Source organism: Erpetoichthys calabaricus, chromosome 7 (genome assembly GCF_900747795.2).
Source record: "Erpetoichthys calabaricus chromosome 7, fErpCal1.3, whole genome shotgun sequence".
NCBI lineage: Eukaryota > Metazoa > Chordata > Cladistia > Polypteriformes > Polypteridae > Erpetoichthys > Erpetoichthys calabaricus.
This window is the reverse complement of record NC_041400.2, coordinates 32,100,140-32,114,036: the sequence shown is the minus strand read 5'-3', so window position 1 is coordinate 32,114,036 and position 13,897 is coordinate 32,100,140. Positions and strand designations below refer to the sequence as shown.

The following is a 13,897-nucleotide window of genomic DNA, read 5'->3' as shown; positions in this document are numbered from 1 at the left end:
AGGGAGGACCTGGGAAGCGAACCCAGGTCCTCAGGTCTTCCAACTGCGAGGCAGCAGCGCTACACAGTGCGCCACCGTGCCACCCTATCTATAAACAGCAGGAGTTATCTTGACTTTATAGGGTGCCATTGTTAGTCCACTTATTAGTGCTGTGGCTTCACTGCCCCAATTCCAGGGTTCAAATATTGTGTCTGGTCATAGTCTGTGTGGAGACTGCATATTTTCCCTTTGGAATAATAATAGCATTGTAACAAATACAAACAAATGCTTACTTGCATTCCAAACGAACATATTACCACCAGTACATCACAATAAGGAAGAACACATAACCTCATTCAGTGTGAGAGTGAGTGAATGGACCCCAACATGGACTAACACCCCACCCAAGGTATTTTCCTGCCTTGCGCCCAGTGCTACTAGAAAAGGCTCTGGCCCTTCCCAACCCTGAGGAGGATTAAGCGAATTTGATGATCTGATGTTATAATTTAGGTCTGTAGCACTACAATACTAGGGAAACTTGAAGCAAAAATAGGAAGGAGCGCCACCTAGCAATTAATGCTATATAAGACCTAGAGTCGGTTTAGGAAGGAACGGCATATACGTGAGAATATGGCTTTCCCACAAACACATATCGCTATCTTAATTCGTCCGTTTATTGATACTTTAAAAGAGTGTTTCATTTTAAAGTCATGGATACCTTACGTTGGTTTCCTTTTCGTTCTTCTATATCTTCTAGCACCTGGGACAGAGGCGCCGGCCGCTGGAGTCTCCAGTTTGTGAGCGAAAGCAGGTTTCAGTCGAGTGAGGCGTGTCATTCGGGCGGATGGGAGGAGAATGAGGAGTAGAGTTTCAAGGGCGGAAAGACCACCAGAGCTGCCGAGGAAGCCACAATTGCGAACCGTAGGACAGATGCTTAAACGTGCTGTCTCTTTGGATCTATAACTCGGAATTACCTCCATTACAAGAAAACATTTGAAACGCGGAAACAAGACGGAATTCTGTGTAAGCAGTGGAGACCAGAATGATGTTCACCTGGAGGGAAAGGTAAGCGCTAAGAGGCGGAATCGCGGAGTTTAGCAGCGAGCAGGCGCCACGTTCGGACTCCCCATTGCTCACCGATGCCTACCATTCTCGTGGTGAATACCCCCGAATATTATTCATTTGGGATCTAACGAGGCAGGGAAAGCTTTGAAACGAGCTAGTTAACGTGTTCTTAAATCCCAGCGGTTTAAACTCTTGGGACTACGAGACTTGTAAACCGTGAAACCGTTATCCAGATATCGCTTTCACATTTTAACGCCTATACTGCTAAAACAGGTGCTGCAAACATCTGTAATTATAAAATAATAGTGCCGTGAAACAGACAGGCGTCCCGCGAAGGGTTTTTTTCTTGCCTCTTGTCCGGTGATAGGATCGAATTACGGGTGGTATGATTCAGTTCACCGCCTCAATCAACTATCCCAGAATTTTTAATTTTTTTGAGTTTGCACGTTCTATGAGTTCTGCAGTCTCCTAAACACGTACGTTATAAATGAATCAGTTGCACTTATTTGACTGTTTGAGTGAGTACGGATATGTGGGATTAACTGCGACCAGCCATGACTGACGCCCAATCCAAAATTGGTTTCCATGTTGGCGTCCCATTATGCCAAAATAGTCCTGAAGTGGATTGAACGATTTGGATAATAGATGGATGAGCGAGTTCTTTCATGAAGCAGCTAACACGTACCAGCATTCAACGGGCATTTAGACAGCATGCAGTCACTGGCGTGAGGACAGTTCATTGCGGCACCTACAGTAATTCACTTTTATTTTTAAAAGATGTCATTATCAATTTACCTGCCGGGTGTTTCTGCTCAAACAACATATCTTCACCGATCACAAATGTATGCAATTACAAAATTATACTTAGGTTTCAATCAGTAACTTGCAGAGATTGTTTTTTACTGGATGAAGATGTGCCACGTTTCAGTAAGGATGGAAGAAAACCAGACTCCAAGTAATAGTACACATTTCTTTCAGTCGTGTATCCAACCCGCTAAATCCGTATGTGGGAGTCGTACCCTGTCCCGACAACTTTGGGTACATCGGACGAGCCAGCCATTCCGACTGGGCAAAATGAAGGAGAAAAGAACGAATGCTGTGGAGAAAACACCTTGCAAGCCCAAGTCGCTAGACAACGTGTGTATGAATGTGTGTGCGCGTGCGTTTGTGCTTGTGCGCGCGTGTATGTGTGTGTGTGTATGCATATGTGAATGAGTGTATGTATGTACAGTATGTGTGTGTGTGCGTGTATGTATATATGTATTTATGCGTGTGTGTGCGTGTGTGAATGTATGTGTATATGCATGCATGTATTAATGTGTGTGTACGTGTGTTTGTGCATGTGCGCGTGTGTGTATGTATATGTGTGTATGCATGTGTGAATGAGTGTAGGTATGTGTGTGTGTGTGCGTGCGTGCGTTTGTGTGTGTATTTATCATCATCAATCTTGTGCTGGCGCTGTTTTGGTCCCCGCATTGCACCCCCCAGTGTAGATAGCCTCCAACCCCCATACCTCTTTACTGGAACAAACTGGTGAGGACAACCAAAAAATGAACTATTCTCGATGGACTGACTTGCGCACATTCTTACAGAGATAAGATTCGACATTCCAAGATCCTGTCACGAAAATGGATGGAAAGTTACTGTGGGCAAATCTGAATTACAGTATATAGACGAGCTCTGAAAACGGATGGATGGATGGATAGGTTTAAGTTGTTCGTCAATCATTTGAAGGAGTGAATCCACATCGGAATTAAATTGGAACAAGCTGTCAGCAATGTGCATAGGCGTTCCACGTCGCTGACATTACGATGAAAAATTAAAGCTATTGATATACACTCTTGAACATTAAGGTGGGTTCAGCAGAGCGTTCCCATAGTGGAAGAATTTTTAGGTCCTTCTCGTCATGAAGGTTTCTTACATCTGTAACAGGCTTCATAAATAGTCATGAAGAGATAATAAATTTGTGAATTACCAATATTTGTCCGTTTATTTTACGGACGAATAATAATATATGCCAATATTTTTTGCATTACATTTATTTATTTGGCTGACGCCTTTATCCAAAGCGACTTACAATATTTGAGATACAACTGGTTATATTTCTTTTCATTTTTTCCCGTTGGTGAAGTGACTCGCTCACGGTCACACCCCGTCAGTAGCGGGATTTGAACCCCCAACTTCAGGGTTTGAAGTCCAAAGCCTTAACCACTGACGCCTTTATCGTGATATTTGGGATCTATTTGATCGCATTTTGTTTCCCCAACTGAACCACTGGCTGGTGAAGTAGCTTACTCATGGTCACAAGGTGTCAGTAACGGGATTTGAACCTAGAGCCTCAGATACTAAAGCTTATCCAGCAAGCCACTGTACCTAACAACGTAGTCGAAGGTCTGTTTATTGCAGGTTATTTTTTGGTTCCGGGATGCGAATTGTGCAACGTAGTTGTTGTAATTCAACGAATTTTTTTAGTTCTAGAAATATTTACACTTCGATTTAGGATTTGAGCGACACAGCTTCAGAATTCTGGTTTCTTATCTGAATCCGGGCACTACCTGCGCGGAGGTTGCACATTTTCTGCACGCAAGAGTTTCACCTTTCTGTCATTACATTCGTTACAAAAAAATATGTAAGTCAGATTGTCTGGTAACTCTAAAATTAGCCTGGTGTGGCCGAGAGTAGAAGTGCGTGCGCTGCCAGAGTTGGCTACAGTCGTGTGTTCTGCAAAGGTTTCCACAATGCGGTTTAGAAAAGAGTTGAGTAATCAAAATCTACCTCCAAGGTTTACGCTTTTTAAATGTGTGCAGGGTGCACGGGTACTCAACGTTCTATTCAGGTCCTGTCCAGACTAACCAGTACCGCGTGTCAGGTGTTTAGGTGAGCTCCACGTTCGTGCAGCCCGAATCTGAAGAAAATTCGATATAAATGAAGTTTTGTCGATAAGCTTAACACAAGACCTATTACGGCGGAGCGGCGAGAGACGGGCGTCCTCATGAAGGAGCGAACTCGTAAGGTAAACGGACGAGCGATTCGACCATTACGGGATATCTGAACTTCGTGATCTTGATTAGATTAAGCACAAGGGCACGCCCACAATGTTAGGTTCACCAATTAGTTGTACGTTCTGGGAAAACACAACCAGTACCCGATCAGGAATAAAAGACACAGCGTGAATGCGAACTCCACTCGGAGACTGGGCGTGGCTTTCAACCTCATCACTGCGCCACCTTGCCGTGCAAGCAGCAAATAATAAGGAGCCCTGCTAACATGTAAACCGCTGATGCCTGAAGAATTCTGGATGGATATGCAGCAGGCATACAGTAGGCGCAGCTTGAGTCATTGATCTGCGCATCGTGTGCAGTTAGAAGTAAGACATTGTGGTAACTGGCCAGAACGTATACAACCCTTTGCGGAATTGAAGCACAATTGTATTCATTTCCAGTCTTTAAAGGCAGGATATATATATATATATATAGATAGATTTTTTTTCTTAATGCCTTCAGGATTAATAACGGCTTGTAGACAGCCTGGACACTTTAGTTATGGGGTGTAGTTTCAACGACGTTTGAGGACTCGATGTGGTTTCATTCATTTCCAAGGAACAGATGCAATTTCATTTACGCAGAGGGGGGGCTCTTTCAGTCTTTCCTCCGAACTTTATTTAGCTTCAGCTGGAGGCAGTTCTAGTCATTTCGAAGTCAGATTTCCTTATTTTCACAGAGTGTGTACTATTTCAGGTCTTGGAGTTTTGGTCACCATTAAAGACTGGATGCCGTCTTGTTCGTCGCGTCTGATGAACCGATATTTAAATGTATTATATGTATACTCTTTAAAGACCCATTCAAATTAATATTTCTCTACTGCTGTGGACCTTGCCCACAAGTTGTATAATACGCCTGTGCATTCGTGTTAACTGATGTAACAATAAAGTGACATAACTTGACATTTAGACATTTTGTTGTTACCCATCCAAAAATGTGGACTCTGATCGGACTCTTCGGTAGCTGCATCTACACTAAAGGTCCAGATACATCAAGAACAGACCACCATCAGCGTTGACTTGACAGGAGTAGACGGAAGAACTGTGAAGATAGTTCTTCTTTTCGCAGATATGTTTTCATACATTTCTCTAAATTGGTTAAGAATTAAAAATATACACATATATAGTTTTTTAGGTACTGTACATGATCGGTTTGTGAAGTGGCAATACCTCAGATGACAAAAACCCGTCACCGCAATAAAATAACTAGAGACTGCAACAGGAAATGCATATACTGTCTATGTATGTATATATATATATATATATATATATATATATATATATATATATATATATATATATATATATATATATATATATATATATATATATACACATATAGATATATATATATATAGAGAGAGAGAGAGAGAGATTTTTACTTCAATTCAGCTGAAACGGTTCTTTCAACAGGAACTTTCAAGGAAAAGAAAAGGGTGATTCTGTCAAATGTTATGTAGTGTTTGCACCTGGAAGTGTTACCTGGGAGCCTTAAAAAGATAGATAGATAGATAGATAGATAGATAGATAGATAGATAGATAGATAGATAGATAGATAGATAGATAGATAGATAGATAGATAGGGGAAAGGCACTATATAACAGATAGATAGATAGATAGATAGATAGATAGATAGATAGATAGATAGATAGATAGATAGATAGATAGATAGATAGATAGATATGAAAGTCGCTATAATAGATAGATAGATAGATAGATAGATAGATAGATAGATAGATAGATAGATAGATAGATAGATAGATAGATAGATAGATAGGGGAAAGGCACTATATAATAGATAGATAGATAGATAGATAGATAGATAGATAGATAGATAGATAGATAGATAGATATGAAAGTCACTATAATAGATAGATAGATAGATAGATAGATAGATAGATAGATAGATAGATAGATAGATATGAAAGTCGCTATAATAGATAGATAGATAGATAGATAGATAGATAGATAGATAGATAGATAGATAGATAGATAGATAGATAGGGGAAAGGCACTATATAACAGATAGATAGATAGATAGATAGATAGATAGATAGATAGATAGATAGATAGATAGATAGATAGATAGATATGAAAGTCGCTATAATAGATAGATAGATAGATAGATAGATAGATAGATAGATAGATAGATAGATAGATAGATAGATAGATAGATAGATAGATAGATAGATAGATAGGGGAAAGGCACTATATAACAGATAGATAGATAGATAGATAGATAGATAGATAGATAGATAGATAGATAGATAGATAGATAGATAGATAGATAGATAGATATGAAAGTCACTATAATAGATAGATAGATAGATAGATAGATAGATAGATAGATAGATAGATAGATAGATAGATAGATAGATAGATAGATAGATATGAAAGTCGCTATAATAGATAGATAGATAGATAGATAGATATAGATAGATAGATAGATAGATAGATAGATAGATAGATAGATAGATAGATAGATAGATAGATAGATAGATAGATAGGGGAAAGGCACTATATAACAGATAGATAGATAGATAGATAGATAGATAGATAGATAGATAGATAGATAGATATGAAAGTCACTATAATAGATAGATAGATAGATAGATAGATAGATAGATAGATAGATAGATAGATAGATAGATAGATAGATAGATAGATAGATAGATAGATAGATAGATCTTTCGGTAAAATGGCAGACATCTTTTTATTTGATTTTTTATCATTACACATTATACTATTATAGTATGGCTGCAAATAATTTCATTTTGAATAATTCAGCCTATTTTTTTCTGATCTACTAATCGATTGCTTTTTCTTGTAAACGTAAATTAATTAGCTGGGACTTGAGGAGAGATGAAGTCACGGCGCCCCAATAATAAAACAAAGGTTGAAAAGGAGCCTTACTTACTCTTACTTACCTTACTCTTTCTTTTACAAACTGTATCATTATATCGGATGTTCCAGTGAAGCCAAACGAAATGACGGAGAAAACGCCATAAATGGAGTTTACTGATGCCTTAAATCTGCAAATTTGTTGTTAACAAAAAGTGGAATTTGTAGCTAGAATATTTTATCCTGAAGGCTGAACATATTGTGTTTTATACATTGGAGAGCTTTCTTCCATCCAAATTAAAAAGCCTTAATTCAGTTCAGGGTCACGGAAAGCCGGGGGCCAACAACATTTCAATCTCATGGAGTCTATTGGAGGTGGCAGTGTGCGTTTCTCACTGTGGCGCATTCTTTTCACGTTCTGCTCAAGAAAATCAATTATGTATGATAGCACGTACTTACTAACATCCTTCACATATAATCACAGGCAAAGTATGTTTTACTAAATACAATCCGTCCAGGATCAAAGAAAAACAAATACCACGATTCACTTTCTCGAAATATGTGTCTATCGGTGGTGTTTTAAAGATTTTTTGTATTTATTTACAGCTTTATTATATCAGTTGTGACGGGTTTAACTTACTTTTGACTTCCTGTGTTCCTTAACTCTGTAAGAAAATGAATGGAAAGACAAGTTGATGACGGGTGTCAGAGTAAGAATCCTATGCCTGCCCACCAGGCTGTTGGTGCAGCAGAACCTTAAAGATAAGAACCACAGTAATGAAGAATGGAATTTTTATAGGTTTCCATTCCATCATCTTTTCCTACTGAGAAAAAAAGGTTAAAGTCTATATTCATGCTGAAAAGGAAAGAAAGATGAAAGAAACACCAGCTTTGTCTTTTATATTCTTTGCTTTTCATCCTTAGAATAGCCTTTAACTTTTTTCTTTATCTTTTTTTTCTTTTTGCAGATGCACGCTGATGCGGCCTTTACGGTAACTCGTCTTTTCTTACTGCCTGCTTTTCACATTAACAGTTTTAGATATACACAGAGGTTTGTTCTTCTTAAGTAAAACAAGTAGCCAGTTACTGCTGCATAGCAAACACTTAAATATGTAATTTCAAATGTGCTCATTTTAATCTATTTTTAAAACATTATTTTTATATGCTGAAAAACGTAGAGTTCCTTGTTGTAATATTGCAGTAGTTACTACTTAAGTAAGTAATTACAGATTTACAAAATTGCCTGTGTTTTTAAAACATTTGTTTTTATAAGCTGAGAAAAAGAGCAGTCAGAGATGAAGGCAGACTGCAGAGTATCCTTTCATGAGGAAAACCATTCGGCTCCTCTGTAATATGCACTTGGAGCATTTTTATGACATGTCTTTTTGTCTTCCAACATGCCATAATGAGAAAGAGCAGATGAACTACAAATTTAGGCAAAAGGAAAATTGAGGGGTTTGTGTCTCTGCTCGTACTTAGTTTTGATAATCCTTGTATATTTATATATTGCTAAATTGTAAAGCGTTACTGTTACTGGTGCCATGTTTGTGGTCAATCCTGAAGTATGTATGGAGAGAAGAGAGAACAGGAAAACAACATTTCGTGCCAATAGTTTTAGACCTGAGACGAGATGCGATCTTCTCGGAAGACAATTTGACGTCCTGTGAGACAAGGCAATGAGACAACATTTAAAACAAGTTCACGGACATCTAACCTAGCAGTTGTTGGAATGTTTTTGGCAGACACACTTCATGTGCTCCCAGCTGTTAAAAACATCAAAAAGCAACAAGCAGAACAAGCAGCTCGCCAGCAGCAGCAGCAACAAAGCAGATGATCGGACCACTTCTCCTTAGCATGCATTCAGTCCCCCCAAAAACCACACACACAAAAGCGATCGGCAGGGGTGCAAAGTGGCAAGAGGACAGCTGCTGTACAGGCTTTGAAATGATCGACACAGCGCGACAAGCAGAACCTGGAGCTCACCAGCAGCAGCAGCAGCAGAAAGACAGCAGCTGATCCAACAGCATCTCCTTAGCTGGCACCCTGTTTCTGCCCTATGCTGACAGTTCCCAGATTCCAGTCCACAACAGCCCTATGGACTAAATGGGCTTGAAAATATAACTGGGGGCTTTGCCCCCTGTTCAGTTCGCGAGCCCACCCCCTCGCCCTCACCCCATCTCTGCCGCTCGCGTTGTGAAGGGGGTAGCTGAACACACGCTTTGGAGATGCAGATGGATTACCTGCTTGCTTACTGCTCCTCCTGCCATGCGGCGTGTTCTGCTTCTTAAGCTGTGCATCGATCATTTCAAAGCCTGTACAGCAACTGTCCTCACTTTGCCTCACTTACCCCCGCCCAAGCCCACCACCCAACTGACCCCCCTTCCCCTTCACAACGCGAGCGGCAGAGACGAGAAGTGGCAGGCACTTAGCACGCCCTTGGTGGTGGTGGGGGGTGGTTGGGTTGGTGGACTCGCAAAGCTATAATATAATATAATATAATATAATATAATATAATATAATATAATATAATATAATATAATATAATATAATATAATATATTGGCTGGGATTGGCTCCAGCAGACCCCCGCGACCCGACCTCGGATAAGCGGGAGACAATGGATGGATGGATGGATAATATAATATAATATAATATAATATAATATAATATAATATAATATAATATAATATAATATAATATATCCATATATCCATCCATCCATCCATCCATCCATCCATCCATCCATTTTCCAACCTGTTGAATTCCGAACACAGGGTCGCGAGGGTCTGCTGGAGCCAATTCCAGCCAACACAGGGCACAAGGCAGGGAACCAATCCTGGGCAGGGTGCCAACCCACCGCAGGACACACACAAACACACCCACACACCAAGCACACACTAGGGCCAATTTAGAATCGCCAATCCACCTAACCTGCATGTCTTTGGACTGTGGGAGGAAACCGAAGCGCCCGGAGGAAACCCACGCAGACACGGGGAGAACATGCAAACTCCACGCAGGGAGGACCCGGGTGTGTTTGTGTGTGTCCTGCGGTGGGTTGGCACCCTGCCCAGGATTGGTTCCCTGCCTTGTGCCCTGTGTTGGCTGGGATTGGCTCCAGCAGACCCCCGTGACCCTGTGTTCGGATTCAGCGGGTTGGAAAATGGATGGATGGATAATATAATATAATATAATATAATATAATATAATATAATATAATATAATATAATATAATATAATATAGGGCGGCACGGTGGCACAGTGGTAGCGCTGCTGCCTCGCAGTTAGGAGACCCGGGTTCGCTTCCCAGGTCCTCCCTGAGTGGAGTTTGCATGTTCTCCCCGTATCTGCATGGGTTTCCTCCCACAGTCCAAAGACATGCAGGTTAGGTGGATTGGCGATCCTAAATTGTCCATAGTGCTTGGTGTGTGTGCCCTGCGGTGGGCTGGCGCCCTGCCCGGGATTTATTCCTGCCTTGTGCTCTGTGTTAGCTGGGATTGGCTCCAGCAGACCCCCGTGACTATGTGTTAGGATATAGCGGGTTGGAAAATGGATGGGTGGATGGGTAATATAATATAAGGTGGACTGCAGTTGTTGTATCAAATCCTGCTACTGTGTGACCAGGAGCAACTCACTTCACCTGCTTATGCTCCAGTTGGAAAAACATAAATAATGTAATCAATTGTATCCCAGATATTATAAGTATGCCTGGATAAAGGTGTTAGCCATATAAGTAAATAATAGTACAATATTCTAATACTTACTTAATGCAGTGCAGGGTAAGACAGCCTATTTTGCAGCATTGTAACAAGGGAGTAAGCGGTCCGAATGGGGCGCCTGTCCATCGCTGGTCACACTCATGTATGCAGCTCTGCACTAACACATACTCAGCCAGTTTGGAATTACCAATTAACCTTACATACATGTCTTTGTTCCTGGTTCTGACTTGATAGGATTTTTGATCCTATTGTCAGTGTCACTTCTCTCTAAAGGGTTGTGTTTTTATAGCTCCATCGGAATGTCCATTCATCCATCCATTTTCCAACTCGCTGAATCCGAACACAGGGTCACGGGGGTCTGCTGGAGCCAATCCCAGCCAACACAGGGCACAAGGCAGGAACCAATCCTGGGCAGGGTGCCAACCCACCGCAGGACCCATCAGAATGTATGGCTTACTTATCCAATGAGGAGCGAGGTGATCCCTTCCAGCCTTTTTACCACATAATTAGATTAAGTTTTATAGCTTCATCTCCCCCAGTTTAAGTAGTCACTCTCCAAAGCAAACATTCCAATAACAATTATAGGAGTGGGTATCCTCCTGAGGATGTGTTTTCATTACAGGTATCATGGGGTAGGCGACAGATCCATGTCCTTCTTTCCAAATCACAGTGATGAGCTCTAGACAGTCCTAAACTGGTTTTAGCTGTGGGCTTCCATAATACAGTATATCTCCAATATTCAGATGTAGTCCTTGTCCAGCCGAAATTTGCTAACAATATCCTTTTCTCTGCTAGGTTTATTCTGATGTGCCAGAGACTCTTCACTAAAGATTGTCACCAGGGAATGTGAGTCACTGTTCTTGGAGAAGTGGAAACTGTCCTCACCATGTCTATAGCACTACCTTCAAAATATAATCCCTACATTGAACTCCACTACAACTATACAGGAAACCTCAAGGGAAGGGAGAAAGACATTGACAACTTGGATGCTACAAGTGTAGCCTTCCTCATATTATGTGGTTTCATAGAGCTGGAAAACCTAATGGTGCTGGTTGCCATATGGAAAAATCACAGATTCCATAACCGAATGTATTTCTTCATTGGGAACTTAGCCCTTTGTGACTTGTTGGCTGGCATGGCTTATCTAGTCAACATTCTCATGTCAGGTCCCAAGACCATGACCTTATCTGTAACTATGTGGTTTGTTAGGGAAGGCAGCATGTTTGTGGCATTGGGCGCTTCCACCTTCAGCTTGCTGGCAATTGCCATCGAAAGACACATGACTATGATTAAAATGAGGCCTTATGATGCCAATAAGAAGTACCGAGTGTTTCTCCTGATTGGTACTTGCTGGCTTATATCGATTTTACTGGGGGCACTACCAATTCTTGGATGGAACTGTATTAATAAGCTTGAGGAGTGCTCCACTCTGCTGCCTCTTTACTCAAAGAAGTATGTGGCCTTCTGCATCATTGTTTTTATGGCAATCCTTCTAGCCATTGTTATACTGTATGCACGCATCTATGCACTCGTCAAGTCCAGCGGCCGAAAGGTAACCAAACACAATAATTCTGAGCGGTCAATGGCTCTGCTGCGAACGGTGGTCATTGTGGTGGGAGTCTTCATCGCTTTCTGGTCACCACTTTTCATTCTGTTCCTCATAGATGTGGCCTGCAAGACCAAAGAGTGTAGCATATTGTACAAGAAGCACTGGTTTATTGCCCTGGCCGTGGTGAATTCTGCCATGAATCCATTGATTTATACTTTGGCCAGCAAGGAAATGCGTAGGGCCTTCTTTCGCATCATATGTGGTTGTCTCATGAAGACAAAAGCTGGCAAAGCTCTTCCACTCAACCCAACTCCTGATAACAGCCGGAGTAAGTCTAGCAGCACTCAGTCCCAGAAGCAGAAAGAAGGAGACCCTGTGCCAGTTGCGGTGACGACTAAAAACTCAGAGCCATCTAATCATACTGGTGAATGTTGACCCCTGGGATAAGAATGTCTGATATGTGCACTTATTTCAAGCCCTTCTTCCTAACCCTTAGTTTATTTATTGCATTTAACCTATTTAGTGACTTGCTTGCATTCGACTGCAAGTATTATTTTTCTTTGTGTACTGAAAATGTTAATATTTTTTATAATATTATTATTAATATCTTTGCTCTAATGAGCCCACATAAACCTCATTTTAGATACTTTTAATGGTATGTACCGTACAGTAGCTAGAAAACTATGTCAACCCTTTGGAATTACCTGGTTGTCCTGATTAATTAATTATAAAATGTGATCCGATCTTCATCTAAGTCACAAGTATAGACAAACACAATGTGCTTAAGCCAATAACACACAAACGATTATAACCTTTCATTTCTTTATTGAGCACTCCCATCAACCATTCACAGTGAGCTGTGGAAAACGTAAGTGAACCTTTGTATTTATAAACTGGTCAGACCTCCTTTGGCAACAATAACTTCTAACAAACACTTCCAGATGAGACATGTGCAACGTTTCAGAGGGAATTTTGGACCATTCCCTGTTACAGAACTGCCTTGTCTCAGTCATATTCTGAGGATGTCTGGTCTGAATGGCTCTCTTGAGGTCAGCATCTCAGTTGGTTTAAGGTCTGGGCTTTGATTGGGCTATTTGAAATAGACGGAATTTCTCTTTTTGAAGACATTCTGTTGTACGCTTACTTTGATGTTTAAGGTCATTGTCCTGCTGCATCACCCAACTTCTACTTAGCTTCAGGTTCCAGAGAGCCAATCTGATATCCTGTTGGACAGTCATTCCCAACCTTTATCGCTTCAGGACCCAGTTTTACTAACCACCCACATATAGATATCAAAAAGTACTCCCCCTTGGTGTAGCGAGCATGATTGAAGGGCAGGGGGTGAGGGGTCCCCTTGGTGAAACGAGTGTGATTAGAAATGGAAATAGCTAACGCACAGCGCCGTCGATCACTTGTATACACACGTGTGTGTGTTGGTGGTTGTGTTATACCATTAGCAAGTCACTAGCTGATATGGCATTTTATATCTCACGTGCATGCTACCCAAAGACAGCAACTAGTGACCTAAAAGTGGGTCACAACCCAGTGGGTGAGATAATTTAATAAACTTTGGAATGAATTTTCCTCTAACTGAGCTGTCCAGGCCCCAGGGCAGTAAAGCAGCCCAAAATCATGTTGCTCTCTCCACCGTACTTCACCATTTGGATGATGTTTGGTATGCGGGGCCCTTTTGTACGCCATATGTACT

The 13,897-nt window shown here is 41.0% G+C and overlaps 1 protein-coding gene across 1 annotated transcript; it reads left to right on the top strand.

The window, feature by feature from the left end:
• The first annotated feature begins 791 nt into the window (after positions 1–791).
• LOC114654354 (sphingosine 1-phosphate receptor 3) lies at positions 792–13,649 on the top strand. Its single transcript, XM_028804848.2, has 2 exons — positions 792–1,044; positions 11,436–13,649. Exon 2 carries the CDS (start codon positions 11,527–11,529, stop codon positions 12,622–12,624), a length of 1,098 nt encoding a protein of 365 aa, XP_028660681.2. The 5' UTR covers positions 792–1,044; positions 11,436–11,526; the 3' UTR covers positions 12,625–13,649.
• The last annotated feature ends 248 nt before the right edge of the window (positions 13,650–13,897 follow it).

Excerpts from the sequence above, each read along its gene's own strand:
- LOC114654354 (XM_028804848.2), top strand. The coding sequence starts at position 11,527 with ATGTCTATAGCACTACCTTCAAAATATAATCCCTACATTGAACTCCAC.